The 25,702-nt window shown below is 45.6% G+C and overlaps 1 protein-coding gene across 4 annotated transcripts in view; it reads left to right on the top strand.

Moving 5' to 3' along the window:
- Window positions 1–25,702, top strand: part of TRIO (trio Rho guanine nucleotide exchange factor) — a 402,248-nt gene that overhangs the window by 133,153 nt on the left and 243,393 nt on the right. For all 4 annotated transcript variants that reach the window (XM_067569989.1, XM_067569997.1, XM_067570009.1 and 1 more), the window contains 2 exons: window positions 3,399–3,521; window positions 23,125–23,316. In XM_067569989.1, coding sequence (XP_067426090.1) covers window positions 3,399–3,521; window positions 23,125–23,316 — 315 coding nt within the window. The remainder of the gene's footprint in view (window positions 1–3,398; window positions 3,522–23,124; window positions 23,317–25,702) is intronic.

Raw genomic sequence — 25,702 nt, 5'->3', positions numbered from 1 at the left:
GGACAAATGTACTCTGTAGATTCATCCATTCCAGTTGAATTGGAGCCCACATGTGTAAAAAAACACCAGAAAGTCAAGGCGGGGACAGTCAGGAATAGTTGGCTGCGTCATTTAGTAACATGCACCTTTCAGTGGTCTAACACAGAATTTGGTTATTGTGGTGTATGTTTTGATGGCATCTGGTCTGCTTTTCTGGTTCTTGTATTCATATGTTAATACATGTATAAAATAAAGCAGTGAAGTCCATGCATGGGTACAATGGCAAGTTTTATTATATATAATGTTAAGTGGCAAATGTTAATAAAAGTCATCACATGCCCATTCTCAGTAAATTTCATAATAAAATTGTATAAACTTCATCAGAGTAATCCATAAACTGAGCTGAAGGATATGGTCAATATTGATAAAATGTATAACATCTCCATACATGTCATGAAATTGATTCCAGAATTCATATTACTAACACACCTAAAAAAAAGAAAATCCCACTGCTGCCGCACACACATATGCAGCACAGTTTAACATAACACTTCATTCTCCTTCAAGCATGATGGCATGTAAATCCGTTATGTGGGCGCACATAGCATCCCTGAGTTTTGTTCTACATCTCGATCCAGTACCAGTCATGACAGATGCACTATCTGGCCATGTGTGCCAGTGCAGAAATCCAACAGTGTCCTGAGTCTACTCCTGGAGAAGAGGTTTCCTCTTGTCCTCCCAGACATTGTGCAGAACACAGCAGCCCACAATAATGCAGACTGCACTGATGACACTGGCATCCAAACGATTTTGAAGGCAGCATCAATAGGATTTCATCTGCCAAATGCCCATTCCACCACCATGCTACAGCTACTGAGTAAGTACTTGAACCATCTTTGGCCAGGTCCTCTGAAACCATACCCTAATTTCATGAGCCACGGCAACAAGCAGTAATCAGGGTCTCCTTGAATAACAGCGGGGACAGTTATACATTTATAATAATGTCATTTGATGGGAATAATGTCCCAGCTTGTCCTTGAAGGCAGAGTCCCAATTTCTGGAATGCCTTGGCATCATGTATCCTACCAGTGCATCCCACATTAGTGTCCATGAATCTGCCCCATGCAGTGGATTATGGCCCGTGTAACTGGAATAGTATCCTTTGGATTATACACATGTGATCCTTGTGGAGGGCAAACTGTAGGCACATGAGTCCCATCGATGGCCGTGGTGCCATATGGAAGGCCCTTTCTCAAAGCCAGCAGTTATTTCAGGAACCTTTGTAGTGCCCACCACCTTTTTGTACTTCACGGTCCTGATTGCCTCTCAAACCTCTGCCGCAATAAAACCTGCACAGTGATTTGCCAACTCCAAACTGGTTAGCCATGGACCTGTAGCAGACTGGGGTAGCTAGCTTCCAGATGGCTATGGTGACCTACTTCTGGACTGGCACAGCGGGAGTATAGGTGCTGGAGGATGGGACAAGCTGATTGCATATCTCCAGGATTGTCTGCTGCTTTATGCGAAAGGACTGGACTTTGCTTGTCACCCCACAAGTGTAAGATGATGTGATCCCACCAATCTGTGCTGCGGCCCTGCTCCAGAAGTGCTGGTCTACAAAGGGGAATCTGTGGGAACAGGTGTGAGCAGCATCAGCCGGGTGGTGGCTGAGATGTCAGTACCTCATTCTGAGAGGTTCCTTTGGCAGCTGAAAAACTGCTACTGAAATGTCCACCAGCATCTTTCAGATACTCTGATTCATGAACTAGGCTGGGCAGCATGAGATGGAAAATTTCTTCCACCAGGTTGGGATCCATGTTGATGGCTCTGGCTGCTGGGAGCGGGAGGACACAAAGTGGCTTGGCTGGATGTATTGGCTGGCTAAAACCCCATCCACAACACTTCCTGTCAATTCCCACAGACACGTTCTCCCATAACCCACTCTGAACCAAATACGGAGCAGCTTCAGCTAGCTAGAGAGGTAGGAACTCTGGGATATGATGGTAAACACCCAAAGAAGCTGAAGTTCTGACTTGGGTCTGCATAGAGCAGTATGAATGTGCCAGCATGGTTGTAAGGTCTGGGTTTCCACTGCATTGTGGACACTCAAGCACAGGCTTGGAAACACCGAGTCTTGCAGGCCTGGGTCACGCAGACTCAAGCTTATGTCTTCTAAATTTTCAGTCTCTTGGCTCAGGTATGTCACTGTCAAGCTCTTGGCTCTCTCTGCGCCTGGGTCCTGACATTTAGCCCAGCCACTTACAATATATTCTGTATTCCCACCTCTGGGAGAAATGAGGAGCTGAAGTTACTAGTGTTGCTGTGGTAACCCACATATATCAAGACTGATATTTTGAACTTGGTAGTACTTTTGGTTCCTCACTGTATTCTTTCCTCAAGGAATCATTTTCACCCAGCTCAGAGAGCAGGTGTCCTGTTCAATTTAGAATTATGGAGGAGTTGATGATCACAGTAGGGAATCAAGCTCTGCATCTGTTTTGCAGTGCTCCTTGTTCTCTGTAAGCTTTCACCTTCTAGCAGCAAAACACTGAACTGCTCCCCAGCATCAAATGTCTAATACATTGCATGCAAAAATCTATGTTAATGTTAATTCTGCTAATGTGCACATAAAAATCAGGCAATTAAAAAGTTCAGGAAATACAACTTTAATTCATCTACGTCTTGAATGGTGTATTTGAAGTCACACTTAACAAAATAGCCAATAATTCAAGGTACACAAATTGCCAAGTTCTCACTTAAATGGTGGTTGGGAGTATAATTTGCATTTCCTGCATTTATGTTGAATTTTAAAACTTTACCATTGTCATAATGTAGGATTTTGTAACTATGTTTGTATTTGACAAAAATGGAGAAAGCTGTGATAGTGTACGTGAACATTTATATTTTGTATAAATGCATAGGCTTTAAGCTGCACTGTTGTAATACAAATAAAACCTGTATAGGAATTCAGGCAGTTACATAACTAAAATTATATTTTTTGAGCAGGTATATAATTAGGCTTTCAATAGCTTGCTTAATTTTTATTTGTTTTTAAATTTAGCAAGCCAGCATTAGCAACGTGAAAATGTAGATGCTTTATAATGCAGTCTTGATTTGTGCATTAGCTGTGAAATACCTTCAGACTTCATGTACAGATTTTTTTCCTCTGGCCCTAATTTAATGGAACAGATTTTGCTGCAACTAGGGTATGGGGTGAAGACAACCTTTGGGCTGAGGGTCTAGCACAGAAAGAACACTTGAGAAAGCTGTGAGATGGTTAAAACTAAAGTTAACCAAATTACAAAAATAAACTGCAACTTCAGGCTTCATTGTAGCCTCTGTGTCTCTCTCAAAATGCTAAATCACATGTTCCTTGTTTGTAACTTGTCAAGTGAGTGATCTCCTTGTTTTTCTTGTAGATGTTTGACTGGATCACACACAACAAAGGTCTGTTTCTGAATAGTTACACAGAGATTGGAACCAGTCACCCCCACGCTATGGAGCTGCAGACACAGCACAATCACTTTGCCATGAACTGTATGGTAAGAAATATGACTTGCAAAACAGTTTATCTTGCACAGATGTTGGATTTTTATGGAAACATTTACAGTCCCTGACTAAAATCAGGACTCTTGTTGTGTTTAGGGGCTGTGCAAATGCATAGTGAGAGAGAGTCTGTGCTCCCAAGAGCTTAGAATCTGAGGAAAGGATGAGAGGGGAAATAGGCATAGAGGTGACGACGTGACTTTATCAAAGTCACACAGTTCAGTGGCAGAGCTGTGATAGAATCCACATATCCTGGCTCCAAGTCCTCCAGTATCCAGTCCACTTAGACCACATGTCAGTATTGATGAAAATATGTATGCAGGTAATGAATAGTTTTTTGGCAACTACTAGCAAGTATTTCAGTAGTGGATTCTCAAGTACTGCTTTAGAAATTGCCGGTAACTTCAGAGAAAACAGGCAGCGATTTAAATTAAGATTGATACTAGATGGGTGCACGATGTGGGCAGTATTAGTTAAATGAAACCCCCAAAACTGACTCCAACTTGTTTCAACAGTTAAAAGAAATTTCATTGTTCAATGAAAGAGCCTGTCAGCTGAGTATTAACAATCCTCAATTTTTAAAAAGGATCATTTGTCATTCTGACATAACAGAATGAAATGGAAGTAAATGTTTTCTTACGGAATGGGCACTTACTATCTTCCAGAGTGGATAAAAATGGATGGATTTTTTTTTTTTGTTTAAACAAAACCTCCCAGATGTTGTAAATTTTAAATTCAATACAGGTTTGTTTTTAAAATAAACCTATTTAAAATTAAATTTGGAACTGACAATCAATGTTAAAGCCTAAACTCCTTCAAATTAAATTAAAAAAACTAATATTTAGTATATTTTTGTGTGCCAAGTTTTAAAGTCAGACCATTGAACTAATGCCGGTCAATGGCTAAGCACCTGGAACCATAGTTTAAAGTACTAAACCAGCATTTGACATCAGGAGCCTCTTCTGCAGGTACAGAGAGACTATTTTCTTGATTTTTCAGTTTGATAAAGTTTTACAAAAGCAAGCGTGATACTATTAAAAATTCACACAGTTTGAACAATGAGGAGAAAACAAATTATTGAATATCTGCTCATTCAAAGAACACCATCCATCTTCTATACTGAATGAGGCGGGGTCCTGTGGAAAAATTAGTATATGATCATGTAAAAAAAGACTATATAACTCCAATTTGTGCATCTGCACAAGCAATCTTAATTCTGGTATATATGAACTTTTTAATGTTGGCTTTACAACCTTAATGTTCTTTCAACACATTTATTTTTGTGTATAATTTCTTACCTTTTTCAAAAAAGCAAATAGGGAAAAAAACCGAATTCCATCATGTGACAGTGTATTGACACCCATTTTGTTCATCAGCAGGCCTGGAACATTTTGATCCACCACACAGACTTCTTCAGCTAAAAGAGTAACTGAAGTCAGTAGTAGGTTTTTCATAACAACATTAGAAAGGGATGGGATTCTTTTTTCCAGTGGGATTCAGAGATTTCTGCTGACAGCAGAGGAATGTTGGCTATTGGTTATTTTGGTTTCTTCTTCAAATGCTTGCTCATGTCTATTCCTAATTTAGATGTGTGTGCATGCCATATGTACCGGTGCCGGAAAACTTTTTCCCTAGTGGTAACCGTACAAACCAGCTCTAGTGCCCTCTACCGCGGTGTGCACATACGCCCTCAAATAGGGGCCGCTGGTTCCCCCTTCCTCTCAGTTCCTTCTTGCTGCCAGTGACGGTGCTGGAACGTCTCTTGCCTTTGCAAGTTCTCTTTCTAAAACGTAGTGGTTTATTCATTGTTCTAGTGTATATAGTTAATAGTCTAGTTACAGTTAGTTCAAGTTAGTTAATTGTTAGAATCCCAGGGTCGGGGCATGCCCCGTTCCCTGGGGTTTAAACCCTGCGCTTTGTGTAAGAAGCCTATGCCAAGGAGCAACCCGCATCAAAGTTGTTGAAAATGTCTGGGAGAAGCGTACGTCTGTGAGAGGTGCAAAATCTGTAAGTTTTCGCCCTCAGACTAAGAACAAACAAGATATTTGTCTCAGGGCTATCCTGATGAAGTCGGCACTTAGACCGGTGTTGGAGCCCGGCAAATTGGACTCAGCACCGAGCACGACGGTCGCAGTGCACAGTGATCCTCCTTTGCCCTCTTCCTCGTCTTGGTACCGTTCACCATCCCCGGTACCGCAGAAGAAGGCAAAGCTGACTCACATGGAGTAGGGATGCTCCCCTGCGGAAAAGAAAGGGGACCAGGAGAGACCTGTGTTGGGCCGCCTATCCTCCCTGCCTCATAAATGTCCCTTGCTGCTGAGAGCGTCAACCCTGGCATCGGGCCCTCTCCAGATAGCAGTAGAGGTCCTCATCGCCTAATGATGCCATTGGTTCTGGAGCCTTTCCAAGTGATGAAGGACCTCCTGGCGCTGCCAGTACTGCAACTGCTGAAGGACAGCAGGGCACTGCTCCGAGATTTGGCACCGGCACCTAGGGGCAGCCTATCGAGAGACAGATCAGGTTGACAGTCCGCTTCACGGAGGCACTGCTCACTGGTGCACAGACGGTCCCCAGAGTTGAGGCCATGCTATCCGGGTCAAGACACTGCCAGATGGGACTCCCGCCATTGTTCTCCGGAGGACTGGCACCTAGCGGAGCACTGCTACAGAGCAGTGGAGCAACGCAGGTCACTGGACTCACGGCGCATTTCCCCAGCACCTCGACCCCGCTTGCCTAGCCCATATAGGAAGCCCCAGGACAAGAGCTGGTCTCATCACACCCATCGTTTGGGCTCCTCATGCCGCTCACTGGTGCCGTTGCATCAACAACACGTTTCGCACGGCACCGTGAGATATTCGGAGACGGCACCACCAAGGCTGTCGGATAGCAGCACCTCATCCTCAGACAGCGAGGAAGTTGTCCAGACTAAACAAGCCCTGGCTCCGGGGCCTGGTTCCCCTATGGTGCTGCCAGTGGGGGCGTGGCTGCTGCAAGGTCAATGGCTTGGACCGTGGCCTTACTGATGGGGGTTTCCTTCTGGAATTCCGCAGGCCAATTCCATGAGAGGAACATCGGTACCTCAGTCTTCTATTCCTCAGAGTGTGGTGCCACACCTGGACACGGACTCGAACCACAAAGATTCCCATGCCTCGGGCCCCGGGGGTTCCACCCCGTCCAGAGCAGAGGTCCCTCTCCCAGCTTAGATACCAGCCTCTTCCTTATTGTCATCGGATGAGGCAGTCGCGGGACCCTTGTCTGCAGGGCCGCTGGACAATTTTAAGGTGCACTAGGACTTATTGGAAAGGGTCACCTCCAACTTGGGCTTCAAATTAGAGGAGCTAGATGAGCCAGTCAACGAGCTATTTGGAATATTGGCCTTGGCAGCTCCTAGTAGAGTGGCCCTTCCAGTCCATGAGGGGGTTGTTAAACTGGCCAAGGCCCTGTGGCAAACCCCGGCCTCCCTACCCCCCACGTCTGAGGGTAGAAAGAAAATATTATGTTCTGGCAAATGGGTTTGAATATCTCTATACCCACCTCACGCCAGGATCCCTGTTGGTCCTGGCCGCCAAGGAAAGGGACAGACAGGGGAAAGTCAGCTCGACCCCTAAACATAAAGACGCCAAGAGACTTGACTTGTTTGGTTGAAAAATTTATTCCATAGCCAGCCTATAACTACAAGTGGCGAACCAACAGGTGCTGCTTGATAGATACCACTTTAATATCTGGCAGTCACTGGACAAGTTCGCAGATTCATTGTCCTCCAATTTTGAGGCCATTTTGGAAGAGGGGAGATTGGTAGCCAGGGCATCTCTGCAAGCAGCTTCCAATGCAGTGGACTCTGCAGCCAGGACGATGGCCTCGGCGATATTGGTACAATACAATCCTTCAGTCTCCCGTCAGAGGTCCAGCAGTCTATTCAGGACCTCCCTTTCGATGGCATGGTCCTCTCTGCTGAGCATATGGACTCCAGGCTGCATGGCATAAAGGACTCGAGGGCTACTTTGAGGTCTCTCGGCCTTTATACACCTTCTTCTTCCAGGAGGCACTTCAGGCCCCAGCATGAACAGCGGTCTGGTGATCACCCCCACAGAGACTCCTATAAGAAAAAGAAGAAAGGTTACAAAAGGCACCAGGACCGCTCATCATCTGCCAACCCTCGACCAGCTCTAGCCGCCATAATCGGGGCAGAAAGCAGGCCTTTTAAAGGTGCGCCCGAGAGTGACCTACCAGTTCTACCCATGGATCCAACCCTCCTTCTGTTTTTTTCTCGTTTAGCCTATTTCCTCCCAGCTTGGGCTACCATAACATCGGACAGATGGGTGCTCAGCATGGTGGCTATTGGTTATACCCTCCAGTTTGCTTCACTCTCACCTTCCCACCCATCCTTCCCATCCCTCTTCAGGGACCCCTTTCACCAGCAACTCCTCGAACAGGAGGTGTAAGCACTCTTGCAGGAGGGTGCAGTTGAAGAGGTTCCCAGAGACCTACAGGAGTCTCCCGTTACTTCTTGATTTCAAAGGCAAAGGGAGGGCTGAGGCCCATTCTGGACTTAAGGCACCTCAACAAGTACCTCAGAAAGCTGAAATTTCATATGGTCACCCTAGCTACCATCATTCCCTCTCTGGATCCCAGTGACTGGTACGCTGCTCTCGATCTAAAGGATGCTTACTTTCACATTGTGACCTTCCCTGGTCACAGGAGGTTCCTGAGGTTTATGGTAGGAGACCACCATTATCAGTTTGTGGTGCTCCCTTTTGGCCTCTTGACTGCTCCAAGGGTTTTCCCCAAGTGCTTGTCATTGGTAGCGGCCTTTCTCGGGAGGAGCGGAGTGCAGGTGTTCCCTCTACCTGGACGACTGACTCATCAGGGGCAGGTCAAGGTCTCAGGTTCAGGCCAGCATCACAATCACCTGAAGCATTTGTCAGGCACTGGGCCTCCTAAAAAATGAACAGAAATCGGTGTTAGTCCATGTACAAAGAGTAGAATTTATCGGAATTATACTGGACTCGTCCAGTGCCAGAACATTCCTCCCAGAGCAAAGATTCAGGGCAATGACAGATGAGTCGAAATGCGGGTTATATCATCCCCTCATAACAGCGAGGGTGTGCCTCAGCCTCCTGGGCCACATGGCAGCTTGCACCTACGTGGCAATCAAAGAAGAAAGAACAGCTACTTACCTTGTAACTGTTGTTCTTCGAGATGTGTTGCTCATGTCCATTCCACACCCCCTCTCCTTCCCCTCAGCCGGAGTTCCAGCAAGAAGGACCTGAGACGGTGGGGGAGCCGGTGGCGCCTATATGCGGGCGCATGTGCGCACCGCTGCAGGGGGCGCTAGAGCCAGCTTGTAAGGGTACCACTAGGACAGGGGTCAGCAACCTATGGCACGCGTGACCATTATGAGCGGCACACTGCCCCAAAGCAGGACTGTGCGGCGGGTGCTCCCCCCCTTCCAGCCCTGCCCCTCTCCCACATCGCAGGCAGGGGCCGGGAGAGGATGGGAGGCTGAGGGGCCTGGTCGGCACCCCACTGATGGGTCCTTGCCCAGGAGCTGTGCGGTGGTTGCTCGCCCCCAGCCAGGGTACTGCTGGGCCTATATGGGAGAGGGGCAGCCACAGGGGATGTCAGCGGGGGGCCAGTTCCTCAGAGGAGGGCCCAGATATGCCACTGCTGCAGTGGGGAGGAGCAGAAAACTGGCCTCTAGCCTGCAACCGCCTAACACCCTGGCCAGGGTGCTGGGCCCATGGCATGTGGGAGATGGGTTGGGGGGAAGAGTTGGCACCCCTCTTGCAAAAGGTTGCTGAGCCCTGCACTAGGGAAAAAGTTTCCAGCACTGGTGCACGTGGCGTGCGCACACACCTAGATTTGGAATGGACATGAGCAACACATGTCGAAAAACAACAGTTACAAAGTAAGTAACCATTCTTTCTACTTCAGGCTCTGTTAGGTAAGTCTTCTCTAGTGGTTAGATATTTTGTCTCAGCCCATTCCTGCGTGTCCCAGTAGTGACTCCTACCGTACTGGCTGCCATCCCCTCTGAATTAGAGACAGGATGTTTCCTCCCTGTTGCTTGGGTGCCAGAGTGGTGGGGGTTGGAGCAGTAAGCACAGGAGAGAGTCTCCCTGCTGTGGTATCAGTGCAGCTGGGAGTAGCAATTGCGGAGGACGCCCTGGGCTGGAGCAGGTTCAGTGCAGATTAAATCTTGGGTGAATTTAGTTGCCAAATTTCACAAAGCCTGTACTGAGCATGTGCAAACCGTTGTTCTTCACATCTTACAAGTGCACCAGTGTTGGGTTGTTTTTTTCATGGGAACAGCTAGGATGACCAGAGGTCCTGATATATAGGGGCTTTGTCTTACATATACGACTATACCCCACCCTGCCCTGATTTTTCACACTTGCTGTCTGGCAGGGGCATGCTCAGGAAATAAAAATTTGAGTGCTTTTGGAAGGGCACCTTAAATATCCACAGCTAGAATTCACAGCACAGCACGGACACACACCTGTCCTTGCAGCAGCAACGACTAGTGGACACGACAGCTCTGGACCAGAAGGGTCTCTCCCCAATCCCTTCCCAGGGAGACGTGAGGGTGCTCCCTGCTTCTCTGAGGCAAACAGACCCCAAGACCCACTTAGCTGCTCCTACCTCCCCAGCCTTCTTCAGCTATCCCTCCCCCAGGATTCTTGTCCCGGGGACTGTGCCCCCTCAGCTGCTTCTCCCACACTCACTGCCGCCTCCCTTAGAGCACAGCCCTATGCCCTCATCTCTCCCTTCCCTATGCTTCCCCCTCACACCCTGACTGACCCCTTCCTTGCTGCCCCACCCCCAGAGGCCCTGGGGACACAGTGCGGCCAGCTGTAGCCCTCTGAAAAATTCACTTCCTGGGCAGTGCCCTGACCGTGGGGCCAGTCTGTCATAGGCTTTTGTTACCCCAACTGGGGCAGCTCTCCTGGGCAGTACTACTATTGGTTAGGAGGGTTGGCCTTCCTATTATCTCTGCTGCTGATTGGTGGAGGCAGACGACGGGTGAGGTGGGTGAGCTAGTGCAGCGGGGAAAACTGATCACAGGAAAGCGCTCTGCCTGGGGCTGGCATGTGCTCTGGGAGCAGACCTGCCATATGAAACGGTGGGGTAGGTGCGGGGGGCGGAGGAGGATGGGCAGGTGCCCCTCTCCTGCCCTACCTAAATGGCACCCCTGGGTGGGGCGGCGGGAGCTCAGCTAGCATCCAGTCACCCTGCCGCTTCCTGCCTCCCTGGGCTGAAGGGACATGGAGATTTGGGTGGGGGAGGGATACCCCTGCTTCCCCTCTTGTGCATGCCCTAGGAACAGCAAAGGGCACATTCCAGACACTAGCAAGACACCTGCCTCCTGAGCCTTTGCTCCAAATGTGGAGGCACAGAACTTCTCAATGAAACAGCTGAAATAATCGTTTCAACATGAGCAAAACGTATTTTTTCTTAATCTCGCTTTGAGAAAATGCGGACTATTGTGCTTGAAACATAACATCAAGTTCAATTAAAGATGGGCAAAGTTAAAGGTAACTGAAAACAGGGTCCTTTCATGGAAAAAGCATCAGACAACCTTAACTAAACCTATAATAACTGCAGTCATCAGAAATGTCACATGTTTCATAAGAAGTAAATTGACCATCTCAATTTGAAAAATTTATCAGTAATCATACACTGCTTGTTGACCTACATTCTTATGAATTAAATATTCTTTAAAAAATTAAAAAATTGATGGTCTCTTCATTGCACCAGCCTGCATGTCTGTGAGGGGGAGGGAGGAAAAGTGATAAAATAACTCCTAGGTGTGTACAGCTTCTCTATATGCAAGAGATTTTGGAGGTGTAAGTCATTGATGAATTCAGTTGTAATGGCTCTGTCATCAGTAGAATAATCTAAATCCAAATCAGGGGAAATTAAGACTTGCAAATGTAAGTTCTTCTTATAAATGTTTTTGTCCAGAATCTGATTTATAAAAATTCAATCCTTCCTTTTTCAAGGTTAAATCAGCTTCAGGTTCAACAAGACAGCAGGGCTTTAAAACAAACAAACCAACCCCCAAAAATGCCTGAAAAAACAAGCTTGAACATCACTGAGTTCCCTGTCTGGTAATTTCTTCACTGCTGAATGAGGCCTCGGGTATATTCAGCCAAGAGGCTTAGCCAGAAAAATGGACAGGCGTAGTTAGTTCTGTACTTCCTGGTTTTCCATGAATTAGAATAAATGTTAGATGGAAGCTTGCATCCAGAATAAAATATGGTTTTAGCAGTAGTGAAGAAGCTGTGATGAATAGGAATCTGTGTGGGTCCAGTGATGATTGCTGAGGGGAGGGAAAGATTTGCATGCACAAGGAGACTGACTGGGGCCAGCTGAATGTTTTAAGTGTGGAGGAAAGAACAAAAGAGCAAACTGCTATTTAGAATCTAATGTAGTTAACCTTCTGCGTGATATATCTATGGGTATATGACCTACACTTAATATGTTTTGTCTGCAGATTAATAAATTTGACAAGCGCTGAGTCTTTTTCCTTCCAAAGCAAGAAACAGCATATCTGCATATATTCCCTTTTTTTCTGTACTCTAATGTCGCCCCTAAGTGCAGGGAAAACTATTTCAAATGATTCATCTTCAGAGATGAAAAGAACAAACTAGTCTTCAGAACACTGTATTTTAGCACAACTAAAGCACCTATCTGAAATCCTAGTTTCTAAATAAAACGTACTGAACTTAAATCCTCTTTGAGGATACAGTTATCAAATAGGCCAAGACACACACCACCTTGAAAAAATGCAACTGTTGTACATTAGCCTCTATTTTGATCACAGCGGGCCCAGTTCCCCTGTTACATAAAAATGTGCAGTGGGAAACGAGGCATTCCCAAACTGTTTTTTTGAGGTGTTGAGCCACGTTGTCATTCTACAAAGGCACAGCTAGAAATATGGAATAAACATGGCATGAATCAAGGGAAGCCCACAGAACGGGCTTGCAAGACATTTGTAGATCAAAGCTACTAATCTCAAGACAGCCAGCCAGAGGGTCTTCCCTTTTGTGCATATTCAGTCTGTTTCTCCCTTCAGCAATAGCAACACAGCTTCTTGCCAGCCTCTTTGTTTACTCTGACCACTTAGGAATAATTCAAGTGTTTGCTAGAGTGTCTTTAAACAGCCTTGACTCAGTATTATCAGCTCATAAGACTTACTTGAGTTTAGTGATATTCAGCGTTTTCCTTGAAGTCCTAAGTGGCAGAGTTGGTCTTCGCAGTGCCTCCTTCTGTCGAGCCCACCTTCGATCAGGGCAGCTCTGTCAGGCTCCCATCTTTCTCAGCACCCTTAGAAGGGGCACTGATCATTAATTTAAACGTTACTCCTAAAGTAAACAGAACAAAGGGGCTGCCCTTCTCCTCCTGCAGAGTGCTGACCGTCTACACTTTCTCCCTGGAGGCCCACCTCTTACCTGAGCCACTGACCCCCAGACCTTGCTCCCTGGAGTCCTTCCCGTTTCCTGGTTCTTCACAGGCTGGATCCTCATTCCCAGTCTATCTCCAGGACATCTGGCTGGGATTTGGACCTCTCCAGGCCTTCTTCTAGGAGCCTGCTCCCGTCCTGCCTGCCACTCATTTCCTTCAGTGCCAGTCACAGAAGACCACCTCCCTCCTGCAGTGCTTTTCTCCAGTTGAGCTCTCCCTGCCTTTTAGAGGAATCACCCAACTCTTACATGGGGGGGTCTCATAATTGACCTAGACCCTCTGATTCTCAGCAGATCAGGTTTAGCTGGGGGTGGGGCAAGGAGTGAGGAAGAGGTAGCTGATGTGTCACAGATGAGGCTGAGTCAGACTCCTCTTAAAGGGCTAGCCAGTGTGCAACACCCCAGCTCCTGGAGTCAGGGGAGTGTGAATCTCAGCTTTGATAAAAAATTACATTTCTAGCTGTCATGTTTGAGAGGAGAAGCTTGAAAACATAAACCTTAAAAGTGCAAAAACACGAAGGCAAATAGAAAGAAACCAAAATGCATGTGGTGAAAAGATCTGTTTTGGTCTTTAAGCCAATTTAATTATTTTGGGGGTCTGAGGATTGATTTACTTTTAGTGCTTGGGGTTGGAAATTTTGTTAATCAGTCATGGATCTTTTACGAAGACTTCAATCCACCTTACGTGGAAGAGGAAGGAAGACTTGCTCCATGGTGATGCTTCCTTTTTCCACGTACCCCACAGGATGCAGATAGTGGCAGGGGTGACAGAAGTAGCTGTGCAAGTGTGTGGCGTGGAGGGAGGGCAAGGAACACAACAGTTGTTACACCCTCAATCACAAGACTCAGCTTTTTAAAGAGAATCTTGTTTATGCTGTTTGTTTACGCACTTGTTGATGCTGGAAATCCAAACGTTTCTTTAGGAGTGCACAACTCCTTGTGCAACTACAGGCCAGCCTCCTCTTGCACTAGCAGCAGCAGCACACACTGCAGCCCACTGGAGCCCCTGTATTAGCTCACTCACTATGCTTCTACCCTCTTCATAAAGGGGCAGTTCCCATTTCTTCTTATAATTCATATAACCATTAACAAAAATATATATAATAATAAAAAATACCAAAAAATTATTAGTAAAAATAAACTATACATATCCTATTTCTAAAATCATAGAATCATAGAATCATAGAACATTAGAGTTGGAAGGGACCTCAGGAGGTCATCTAGTCCAACCCCCTGCTCAAAGCAGGACTAACCTCTGCTATATCATCCCAACCAGGGCTTTGTCATTAAAAACCTCTAAGGATGGAGATTCCACCACCTCCCTAGGTAACCCATTCCAGTGCTTCACCACCCTCCTAGTAAAAAACTTTTTCCTAATGTCCAACCTAGACCTCCCTCCCTGCAACTTGAGACCTTTGCTCCTTGTTCTGTCATCTGCCACCACCGAGAACAGCCTAGCCCCATCCTCCCTAGAACCCCCTTTCAGGTAGTTAAAGGCCGCTATCAAATCCCCCCTCACTCTTCTCTTTTGCAGACTAAACAAGCCCAGTTCCCTCAGCCTCTCCTCATAAGTCCTGTGCTCCAGCCCCCTAATCATTTTTGTTGCCCTCCGCTGGACTCTCTCCAACTTGTCCACATCCTTTTTGTATTGGGGGGCCCAAAACTGGACACAATATTCTAAATGCGGCCTCACCAATGCCGAATAGAGGGGAATAATCACTTCCCGTGACCTGCTAGCAATGCCCCTCCTAATGCAGCCCAATATGCCATTGGCCTTCTTGACAACCAGGGCACACTGCTGACTCATATCCAGCTTTTTATCCACTGTTACCCCCAGGTCCTTTTCTGCAGAGCTGCTGCCCAGCTCGTCGGTCCCCAGTCTATAGCTGTGCATGGGATTCTTTCTTCCTAAGTGGAGGACTCTGCACTTTTCTTTGTTGAACCTCATTAGATTTCTTTTGGCCCAATCCTCCAGTTTGTTTAGGTCACTCTGTATCCTATCCCTACCTTGCAAGGTATCTACCACTCCCCCCAGCTTAGTGTCGTCCGCAAACTTGCTGAGGGTGCAATCTACCCCATCCTCCAGATCATTAATAAAGATGTTGAACAAAACCGGCCCCAGGACCGACCCCTGGGGAACTGTCTGTTTTTCTGGACTTTCCATGTTTTTGCTTTCTTCAAAGCCGAACTGTGGATATGATTATATAGGCCAATGCATTAACATTAAATTGGGTAAGAGGAAGCTAAAGCTGAGCTATCTTTGGCGACTGCCAGAGGCCTTTGCACACTGCACACCTGAAAATTCATGTGTCAAGGCACAACAGCGGTTTTTGAGTTTGACATAGACTAGACAATTATGGTAAATGGTGGGTTATGTCTCTGCTACAGTGGCACAGCTACAGCAGTGCAGTTGGGCCATTGCCGCGCACTAGTGTAGATGCTTCCTACCTTGATGGAAGGGGTTTTTCCATCAATATAGTTAATCCACAGCTCTGAGAAGCAGAGGTCGACAGAGGAACTCTTCTGCAACCTAGCTGCGTCTACACTGATAGTTAGGTCAACTTAACCATGGCTCTCAGGGCACAACATTTTTCACAGTCTTGAGCAACGTGACTAGGTCAATCTAATTTTTCAGTGTAGACCAGTCCTTAATCTCAGGTTTTGTTTTTCTCATAGAGAATGCTAAAAACTATATTTGTTTATCATCTTTGCCTCCGAGTCAAGTGATCCATGACCAGCTAACACAGTGGTTCCCAGCTGTGGCTCGGGAGCCAAAAGTGGCACACAGGGGCTTTCAAAGGGGCCCGCCACTCCCGTCCCACTGGCTGCAGAAGGGAGCTGCTGCCTAAGGACCCAGGTGGAGCGCATTGCCACAGGGCTAAAAGACCGGTGCAGGCTCCTTGCTGCAGCCAAGGGGATGGGAGATTAGCGCTCCCCTCCCGCTGGCTGTAGCAGGGAGCACAGCGAAGTGCTCCGCCTGGGTCCATAGGCGCTGGGATCCCTGCTAGAGGGAGGGGTGCACTGATATTCCGTCCCCCAGCTGCAGAAGGGAGCCACTGCCTAGGGACGCTGGTGGAGTTCATGAGGCTACAGGACGCGTGTGGTTTCCCTGCTGTAGCTGGGGGATGGGAGATCAGCGAGGAGGCAGCCTCCTTACTGAACTCCTTCCATCTGGCTGTTGGGGAGAGGCAGGGGGCTGCTGGCGGAGGCTGGTGGCCCTTCAGGGTTGTAAAACTGATATCTGTGGCCCTTGAGCCAAAAAGTTTGGGAACCAGTGAGCTAACATGTATTTTAGTTAAGGAATTCTGGATTCCTATTGTCAAAGTACAAATTCTATCATATGTATGCGTTTGTGTCTGCCTATATATATATTCTAGCCTGTTTCAGAATTACTAAAATCTGTAGTAGTCAAACACTGTCAGTTTTGTCTGTGAACTGAGAGTCCTAGAACTAAGCATCCTTAAGGATTTTTGGAAGCTTTACTCTAAAGTACAGAGGCTGCACTGGGCTCCAGTTGGCCAACAGCTAACTTTGAGCAGAGAGACGTTACTAGGGTCAAATCTGTTTAAATCCAACCACAGAGTCTGGTATGAATGAAAATATTAAGAGGGTCAGATGAGGTAAAGAGAGTTTAAGAACTGAAAACCACTATGATTTTTTTCCTATTAAAGATACCTTTTTCAGTCTGAAGTTTTTTATTTTTAAAATTTCTTTAATTTACAAACCTGTCACCTGAGACTGATGAATAAGCTACATTTTACAGTCTCGTAAGATCCTTTGACGCTCTAACAAACAAGAGCAGCACTGATAGTTTTAAATTGCAGTCAGATCACTTTGAGATGCAGTGATTTTTTCAAAAGACTAAATGCTAATGAATAATTGGGATAGACTCACCTAGGTGTCTCCTCAGACTTGTTTTTTGTATTCTTGCTTGCAAGGGTGGGTTTTTTTTTTAAAAAAGCATTTCTAGACTAAAGAGTCCAGTTTTCATTTCCATAACACAACAGGGAGTACTGGTTGGATACTGCAGGTAACTTAAGTCAGTGTTTCTCAACCTTTTAAGTAGCAAGTACCCCCTAACCTCTGAACATTTTAATAAGTACCCCAACATTCAATATTCCATGGAATTTTATATTCACAGACTAATGTGAGCCATATGTTGGAAGAAGGGCTGAGTCTATAAGGCCGTGATATGACAGATGTCAGATCTAGTGTGGGTAGGGTTACCACCTTTACACCAGGGGTGCGCGACTCAAGTATATACCTGGGCTAGATGTGACGTTGGCCAAAGTTAGGAGGCTTTGAGTGGCATGCCAATGCTGGGGAATATAAAGCGCCGTGCCAAATTTTATGCCATAGATTTAAGAGAAAGAAGGGGTGAGAAAGAGACAGGGAAGGAGGGCGAGAGAGAGAGAAACAGGAGAAGAGGGTAACTAGTGAAATCTGGGGCTGTGTCATAGTTGTCAATTTCACGGCTCAGCTAGAGCCGTGAAATTGACAAATTTTCTGGGCACCAGGCTTTGAGCCAGGGAGGAGGGCTGCCGCCTGGCTGCCAACCTGGGAGGTGTGCAACTGCCACCCAATCCGAGCTGGGGCAGAGGAGGCTTCTGTGGGTAGGTGGCTGCTGCCCGTCTTCAAGCCGGGCCGCTGGAGGCTGTCCCTTGGCTCGGAGCCTGGGCACGGGTGGCTGCCACCCAGCTGCGAGGCCAGCTCATGAGACACAGGAGGCTGCCACCAGGAGCCCAACTGGGAGCTGGGACCTAGTGGGAAGTGGGGGGACTGTTGCCCACCTCCCCCAGAAGCTAGTGGCTGCCGCCCGCCTCTCAGCTGGGAGCTGTGACCAGTGGGAAGCAGGAGGTTGCCGCCTGCCTTCCCCAGAAACCGGGGACTGCTACACGCCTCCCATCTGGGAGCTGGGATCAGGTGGGAAGCAGGCTGCTGCTGCCTGGGTTCCCCAGAAGTCGGCAGCTGCTGCCCACTTCCCCTTCACTCTGTTTTTCCCAGGGTACTCCCTGCCTGTGTCTCACATACCACAGGTTGAGAAACTATGACTCAAGTAATTACTAGAGAGTGACCATAAAACTGTTCACATTACCCAGTTTTCTGTTGCCTGGGCAGTGCCTCGTACAGTGGGGCAATGATCCCGGATTGGAATTTCTGAATGCTATCTCAGATGAATAATTAGTAATTTAAAAGAGAAGTAAGGATGCAGTGATAATAGTCCTAGTGACATACTTTTAAGGATGTATCTTTTAGTGTATATTACCAGATGTGCACTCCTTGTATGTGGAAAAGCAGCCCCTGTTTAAGAGCCTGTGCGCTAAACAAATATTTTGTAAAGGGCTTTGGGAATATGTGGGTTAAAATGAAACCTTTAGTGCTTTTGCCAGTTTGTTTCTATTAAGTGCTACAGAGAAGCTCAGTTAAACTGGCAGGCTGTCACCCATATTTCCCATGTGTACTTGTCTTCTACTAAAATGAGCCACATGCCAAAGGATGACACATGCTGCTATAGCCTGCCTGTGCCTTAGCTTGTTTATCTGGATTTGTTGGCCTTTGGTATGTTGAGCAATAACTTTTTTTACATAGCCTGTAGGAGAAAAATTTGGGAGAAGCTTTCCAGACCTTGCAGGACCTCTCTCGAGTATTTTGAAGTTTAAAGCACAAATGCCATTCTACTAAAGTGAGCTCGGAGTAAACAAGGTTGTAAATGAGATGTATTTCTATACAAACTGCTGTCCTTAGTGCATTATTGACTTGTTTTTTTGTTGCTGGCTTTTTTGCTGCCCTTTTGTGCTTCTCCATGGCACTCATTAGTTTTATACTTCTGCAATGCAGTGGAATAATCTGAAAAACACAGCAAAATTGTACCTCTTTCCATCTCCTCTTCCTAAGCAGTTGACTAGCATTTGGAACCTGCAGAGTCATTTCATTATTTGTCATTTAAAATGACCGATTAAACAATTATTATTCCGTAGTAAAGTTGTTGATTGTTGGCCTACAGTTATTTGCCTATCTTCTTGCAGTCAGCTAATGGCACCCAACAACTATAGGATAATTAAGAAGAAAACCCTGGGTGGAGCAGTAGAAAAAGAGAGCACTAGATTATCGGTTCAAGAAATACCTGTTGGTTCCCTAACTGCATTACATTTTTATTTTGCATATCGATGCTATAAAGATAGTTGACCATATGCTTTCACTGAACGCGTCTGTGTCCCTCTCTATCTGTATCCAAGGTTCAATTAAAAGTCTTCTATTGTAGCAAGTTAATATTTGAGGGGTTTGTCAACCTCCAGTAGTTCTTCCTTTTTGTCATTCTTCTTTCTCTTATCTGATTTCCTGCTGCTTTCTTTCATAGGAACCAGCTACTCGGTACTAAGATTTTAATCTTTAGTAGACTTCTCAAATGGTGGCGGGTGCTATTTTATAAAAATAAAATCCTGGGTGAGACTTCTGTTCAGTTGTGTTCTGGCAGTGCACATTTGCACACTTCTGTTAGTACTTCATGCTAAAGCTTCAGCGCAAAAAGTAATGTAAATACAGTGTTAAGGAATATTTCTTTCCAACACAGATGAGCCATTCACCTTAGAAGCTGAGATTTAGTTACCCATACAATTGTTTTGGCTTCTGTAATTACTCATATTTATGGCGGTAAAAAATTCAGTCCAACTGACACCATAAGACTAACTGACCTCTTCTTGTGGTGGGTTACACAGGTTGGATATATACTTCATATAGTAGTAGAGTATTTCCTTCACCCTTTTCAGTTTCTCAGTATGAAGAAAGGGAAGGGATTTTCACTGTACATAACATAATTTTCCATAACTTAGCCAAGCCCCCTTATCAGGCATTTTAACAGGCTTTTCATCATATAATCCATGTTCCAGATAATCAAGTTGAACTTACTTCAGTAAGATTATTCATGTAACAAATAGAGTTCTCCTGTATTCCTCCAATCATATATACTGCTGCTTCAAAGAGAAGGAGACAAAGTCAGGTTAGATTTTGGTTTGTTATAAATTTAGTGGGAAGTACTATATTTCCAGATCTGATGCATTGTGGCTTCTTTGTACCTTGTAGTCTTTAAACCATGATTTGAGGATTTCAATAACTCAGTCATAGGTTAGGGATCTGTTACGGGAGTGTGTGGGTGAGTTCTGTGGCCTGCATAGTGCAGGAGGTCAGACTAGATCAGTGGTTCCCAATCTTTTTGGCTCGAGGGCCACAGATATAATTTTTACTACCCTGAAGGGCCACCAATCTCCACCAGCTGTCCCTCCTCCCCCTCCCCTGCATCCAGACAGAAAGAGTTCAGCGAGGAGGCTCTCCCGTCCCCCTAGCTGCAGCAGGGAAACCACACACATCCTGTAGCCCCGTGTGCTCCAGCTGGGTCCCTAGACAGTGGCTACCTTCTGCAGCCAGGGGGATGGGAGATCAGTGCTCCCCTCCTTCTGGCTCCAGCAGGGACCCAGCACCTACCCAGGTAGAGCTGTTCCTTGTTACAGCCAGGGGGAGTGGCGCACTGATCTCCTGTCCCCTTGGATGCAACAAGGAGCCTGCACCGGTCTTGTAGCCCTGTGGCAACGCGCTCCACCTGGGTCCTTAGGCAGAGGCTCACTTCTGCAGCCAGCGGGAGGGGAGCGGCAGGCCACTTTCAAAGCCCCCGTGTGCCACTTTTGGCCTCTGAGCCACAGGTTAGAAACTACGGGACTAGATGATCATAATGGTCCTTTCTGACCTTAAAGTCTATAAGTACCAAATTGCAGAGTATTCAAGAGGGCTGCCTTTTTTCCTACACTGAACTATGGTGAATTTTAAAAAGTGCAGAAGGCCAGAAAGTGGAACTTTCCTGAGCAGAATACAGAGAACTTGGTGATTTAAAAAAGTTCTCCTCCTCACTCTGCTCACAAGCAGTAGCTGGAGTTTCTTCAGATAGTTTTTACTACAGGTGTGATGGTTCTCGGGGCACCCAGGACTAAGTGTTACCTTATTACCCCCTCTCCTCTGGGCTATACCAGCCATTACTTTGCTTTGCACCTCAAGCCCCAAGTCCTTTTTGAATTGTTCCCCTGTGATATCCAGCCCCTGACACATGCTACTCATAGAGATTCCAGATACTTTGCATGCAAACTACCCTAGTTTACCAGTTTCACCTTAAACCTCCACTCCTGTAAACAACACAGCACTTGCGAGCACTGATGATAAAATGAACGGAGGCTCATTTAAGAAAGGGCAAAGATTTAAGTGGGAAAAAGTGATGAAAGCAAATGGCTACAGTGCAAATCAAAATCATAAAATGTTAACCTGTAAAATGTCTACACTTACTAATAGTTAATTTTCCTATATAATAAAGTATGCTTTCCCTCCAAAGTTCAGTCCACTGCAGACCCGGTTCGTTTCACAAGAACCAGGATCCAAACATTCATGAAAGCACTCGTTAAAGGGTTTCCTCAGTGAATGGATACAATGTCTTTCCCTACACTCTATTATACTGAAAGAATCTTTTGTCTTTATTCACAGCCAGAGTGATCTCCTGCCTGTTATAATGTTCCTTTTCACCTCCAAGTGGTTTCAGTCGTTGACAGTTGTGTCTGATGGTTTTCCATTGAATGTTCTGGCATGTGACAAGGGCAAAGAATAGAACTTTACCTCCTCAGCTGATTAGGGAGGGGTAACAACTCCCTTTTGCTTGAATGAGCCCTCATTGAGACATCCTGGTGACTAATTTCTACTCCAAGTGCATAAAGCATACTTTCAATATAAATACATTATTTCTTAAATATTACCCATACATATGTCTTGCAATGATTGTAAATCTTGATAAGTTACGAGCTTTCTGTAGATAACTTACAAGTTGTTCTTTATGGATAAATATCTGGTAAGATGTCTGGTGCAGAGAGTTTGTCAGGTCTGAGGTAAGCACAGTTTGCAAAGAACGGGGATCTTTTGCCAAGGGGCCTGTATGTCACAACAGGTTCAAAAATCTTTATTCAAATTTGATAAGATAGTCTCTGTATTTTTCAATGTGGTGGGGAGAAAAGTAAACCAAGAATATTTTCTACAGATAACTCTACAGTAGCTTCTCTGACTGGCCTAGAAAGAGACTGACTGTGTAAAAACCAATATCCTTTGATGGTTAGGTAAAGATTTTCATCTTCTGATATTTTCTAGAAACTGAAACACGTGGTTTCTTCAGTTGCATGATCCTACTTTTTGTCTGCCCAGATTTTAGATTAGATGTTCAGTGTTTAAAGTCAGCATAAGAATGTAATTGTGACAAGAATGCAGTGATGCCCCTGGATAAGATTGCCACTTTAGAGAAGTGATTTTCAACCTTTTTTTTCATCTGTGGACCCCTCAAAAATTTTGAATGGAGGTTCGGCCCCCTCTGGAAATCTTAGACATAGTCTGTGAACGCACAGGGGTCTGTGGACTACATGTTGAAAATCAATGCTTTAGAGTATAATTTTTAATTTTTTGGAGGTTAGCCAGTCTCTTACTCCTCTGGCTAGAGTTCAGTGTTTTTAAGTCTGGGAGCAATTTTTTTCAGAAAGTATGTGCAAAAACAGTTCCACTGTTGCCAAATACAGATGAGGATTTCTGCTGCTGTAACTTTCTGTGACCTTGAATGGCTGTAATGCCGTAAGGAGAGGAGGTAAAAACTTGAAATTTTTTTGGCGAGAGAGTCCTTGAGTCCTGGTCTGGGAACATGAGCATACTGTATAAAACAAGTGATTGCCAGTCACTTAGTTTCCTAATGGTTAACTATTTGAATATCTTAATTTCCCCATCAGTAAAATATATTTCCTCATCAAGCCCTCTCTGTGAGATAAGGAGAAGCTTGTCTAATGCTTGCTTTTATTAATGTCTTGGTGAAGTACTAGGAGCTCCTTTGAACATATTACCATCCATTATGAGTCAGATACACAAATTTGCATTGTTGTCAATGGAGCAAGGCCTCTTTACACGAACAGAAGATATACCCCAAATATGTATTTTTAGTATATGTAAAGCCAGGTTATTCAGTAAACATTGCTAAGCACTGTTTACAAATTCTTTCATGGGTCTATCCTTGTGAGGTATTAAATGTATTTCCTAACCACATCTTGCCTTTGTCATCCCTTCTCTACAGAATGTGTATGTAAACATAAACCGCATCATGTCAGTAGCAAATCGTTTGGTTGAGTCTGGCCATTATGCGTCACAGCAGATTAAACAGATCGCTAGTCAGTTGGAGCAAGAGTGGAAAGCATTTGCTGCAGCCTTGGATGAACGAAGCACGTTACTGGATATGTCCTCCATCTTCCACCAGAAAGCTGAACAGGTCAGTAAATGGGACACGGCCAACAAAAGCTAGCAAACTGACAGTATACGCCAAATTACCTGATTTGGCCATGAAATCACGTTTAAAAACAAATCCAGACAGCAATTTACCTCCAGTCTGGATGGGGCATAAAGGGAAGCGAAGGCTGGAGGCAGAAGACTTGATCTGTGTTCAGCTCTACAGTCGTATGGACATTTATCATTGTATTTAAATAGAGCCCTGTTCTCCCTGACTCGAGGCTTTCTGGGTTTGAAGTCACTACTCACCGTGTTCTGTACTCCAGGCTTCTTAGAAGACCAGTACAGGATAGAGATTAGAAAGCAAAAAGGGAGATAGGAATTAGGGATGTAAAAATTAGTTTAATGAAGAATCTGTTTAAACATTCTAATAGTAGAACGTTTAAACGGTTAAACGCTGGTGGGGGGGAGGGGAGAGCCCTGCTGGGCTTGGCTCTTCACTGCCAAGTGAGAGTTGCCTAGCTGTGTTTGTAGCTGGGCAGCTCTCACTTGTGGGGAGCTGAGCCGAGCCCAGCTGCAGCTCCTCCCTCCTTCCTCCCTCCCCTCTGGGCTCCACGTCGTCCCACGAGCAAGAGCTGCCCAGCTGCTCTGACTTGCGAGGAGCTGAGCCCAGCTACGGCTCACCCTGCTCTGAGCGCTGCACCTTCCCGCTGAGCTGAGCCTAGCTATCGCTACCCCCGCCCCGCGCTGGGATTTGTGCCTCTTCCTGCTTATGGGGAGCCGACCCCAGCTGTGGCTCGCACCTTCGCGCTGAGCTCCTTGCCTCCCCCGGCTGGTGGGGAGCCAAGCCCAGCTGTGGTTACCCCATGCTGGACTCTGCGCTTCCTGTCAGCAAGAGCTGCTCATCTGCTCTTGCTAGCGGAAAGCCAGCCCAGCTGCCGCTTCCCCCCCCCCCCAACGCCCCGTTTATACCGTAATCAGCTGTTTAAAACATTTAAACAGCTGATTACCATTTAAACGGTTAAACGGTTAACCTTTACATCCCTAGTAGGAATCTAATGATTTGAGTGCAATGGCTTAACCTGGGGCAAGCTTTTGAAATGAAGAAAAGAAAAAATTACTATGAATATCAAAATCTTTTTAGCCAAACAGTCATTTGGCCAGCAATTCCTTGCCTTTCCCCTGACACAATGAGATATTATGATGTTTGTGAATATGAGGGTACGTCTACACTGTTGCGGCAGTGTCAGTGCTCCCGGATCGATGCTGTGGGATCGAATGAGTGGGCAGTGGAGACCCACTCAATCGATCCCAGAAGTACTCTCCAGTTGACGCTGTAAATCCACCGCCCGCAAAAAGCATAAGGCTACATTGACTGGTGGGCGTCTCCCATCGGCGCACCCCAGTGGAGCTGCTGCGATAAGTCAAAGTTAGTAAGTTGACGGGAGATACCGTAGCTTGCATATCTTCCGTTGATCCAGTGCAGCAGTGTAAACCAGGCCTAAGTCCCAGAATGGCTCAGTATTTAAGAAGCATTTCAGGAAACACCTACTTGCTGGAAGATTAAGGGAAGTAAATTACTTAAGTGTCTTTCTTTAATCTGGGTTTGGAATTGGGTGGAGGATATTTACTCAGTGTCCCATAAGACTACACTTAAGTTCCTTTGACGTTACATATCCCTGTTCCTGGTTTTAGGCTTCCTAACAATTTAAAATAACAGTTATAAGCCATGTGTAACAACCAGAGAATTAATCTGGTCCAGGAAAAAGTAGGCCTAAGTATTTTACATCGCCAGGTTAATAACCTTGGTAACTAGAGCATGTTTTTCCATTCAGGGAATTAGTTGCTGCCTAGTTGACGGATGCATGCATGTTGAGTCTCTCATCATTGTTCTGTTTCCTTGGTGGTGTGTTTTGTTAGCTGCTGCTGGTGGTTTTATTGATAGACTTGTTGAGCTAGAGAAGAAGTTAGCATGTTGAGTATCATCTTTGTAGATAGTCCTCAGTTTTCTCCTGCAATGTGCCAAACTGAGTTTCAGAAAAATTCACCCAACTGAGTCTGTGTTGCCATTTGCTCATAACTAATTTAAGTAGCCTCTTGGGAGCTAAGAACAAGAGCGTTTAGCCACAGAAATCTAAGAAACAGTGGTCTAATTGTTAATTGTTTTAAGGTGGATTTTGTGTGTTTATTAAGAGGAGGTGCTAGATTCTTAAAACCAAATGGTTTGAAAATCTGAATCCATTGATTGACAGGCAGCCCTACAGTGCTTTCAGCATGCTAATGATAATGCTTTGGTCTAGGGAAGCAAGTAGCTGGTCTACTTATGGTAAATAGGTGTCCATATTACAAGTACAGCTATTGCTAAGAGACACCTTTCTTTGGCAGTCTCAACAGTGAGGCCACAGAAGGGCAAGTCATAAAAAGTAAAC

Source organism: Emydura macquarii, unplaced genomic scaffold, assembly GCF_026122565.2.
Source record: "Emydura macquarii macquarii isolate MOO-44397 ecotype Brisbane River unplaced genomic scaffold, CSIRO-AGI_Emac_v2 contig_320, whole genome shotgun sequence".
Classification (NCBI taxonomy): Eukaryota; Metazoa; Chordata; order Testudines; family Chelidae; genus Emydura; species Emydura macquarii.
This window is presented reverse-complemented; position numbering and strand designations above follow the sequence as displayed.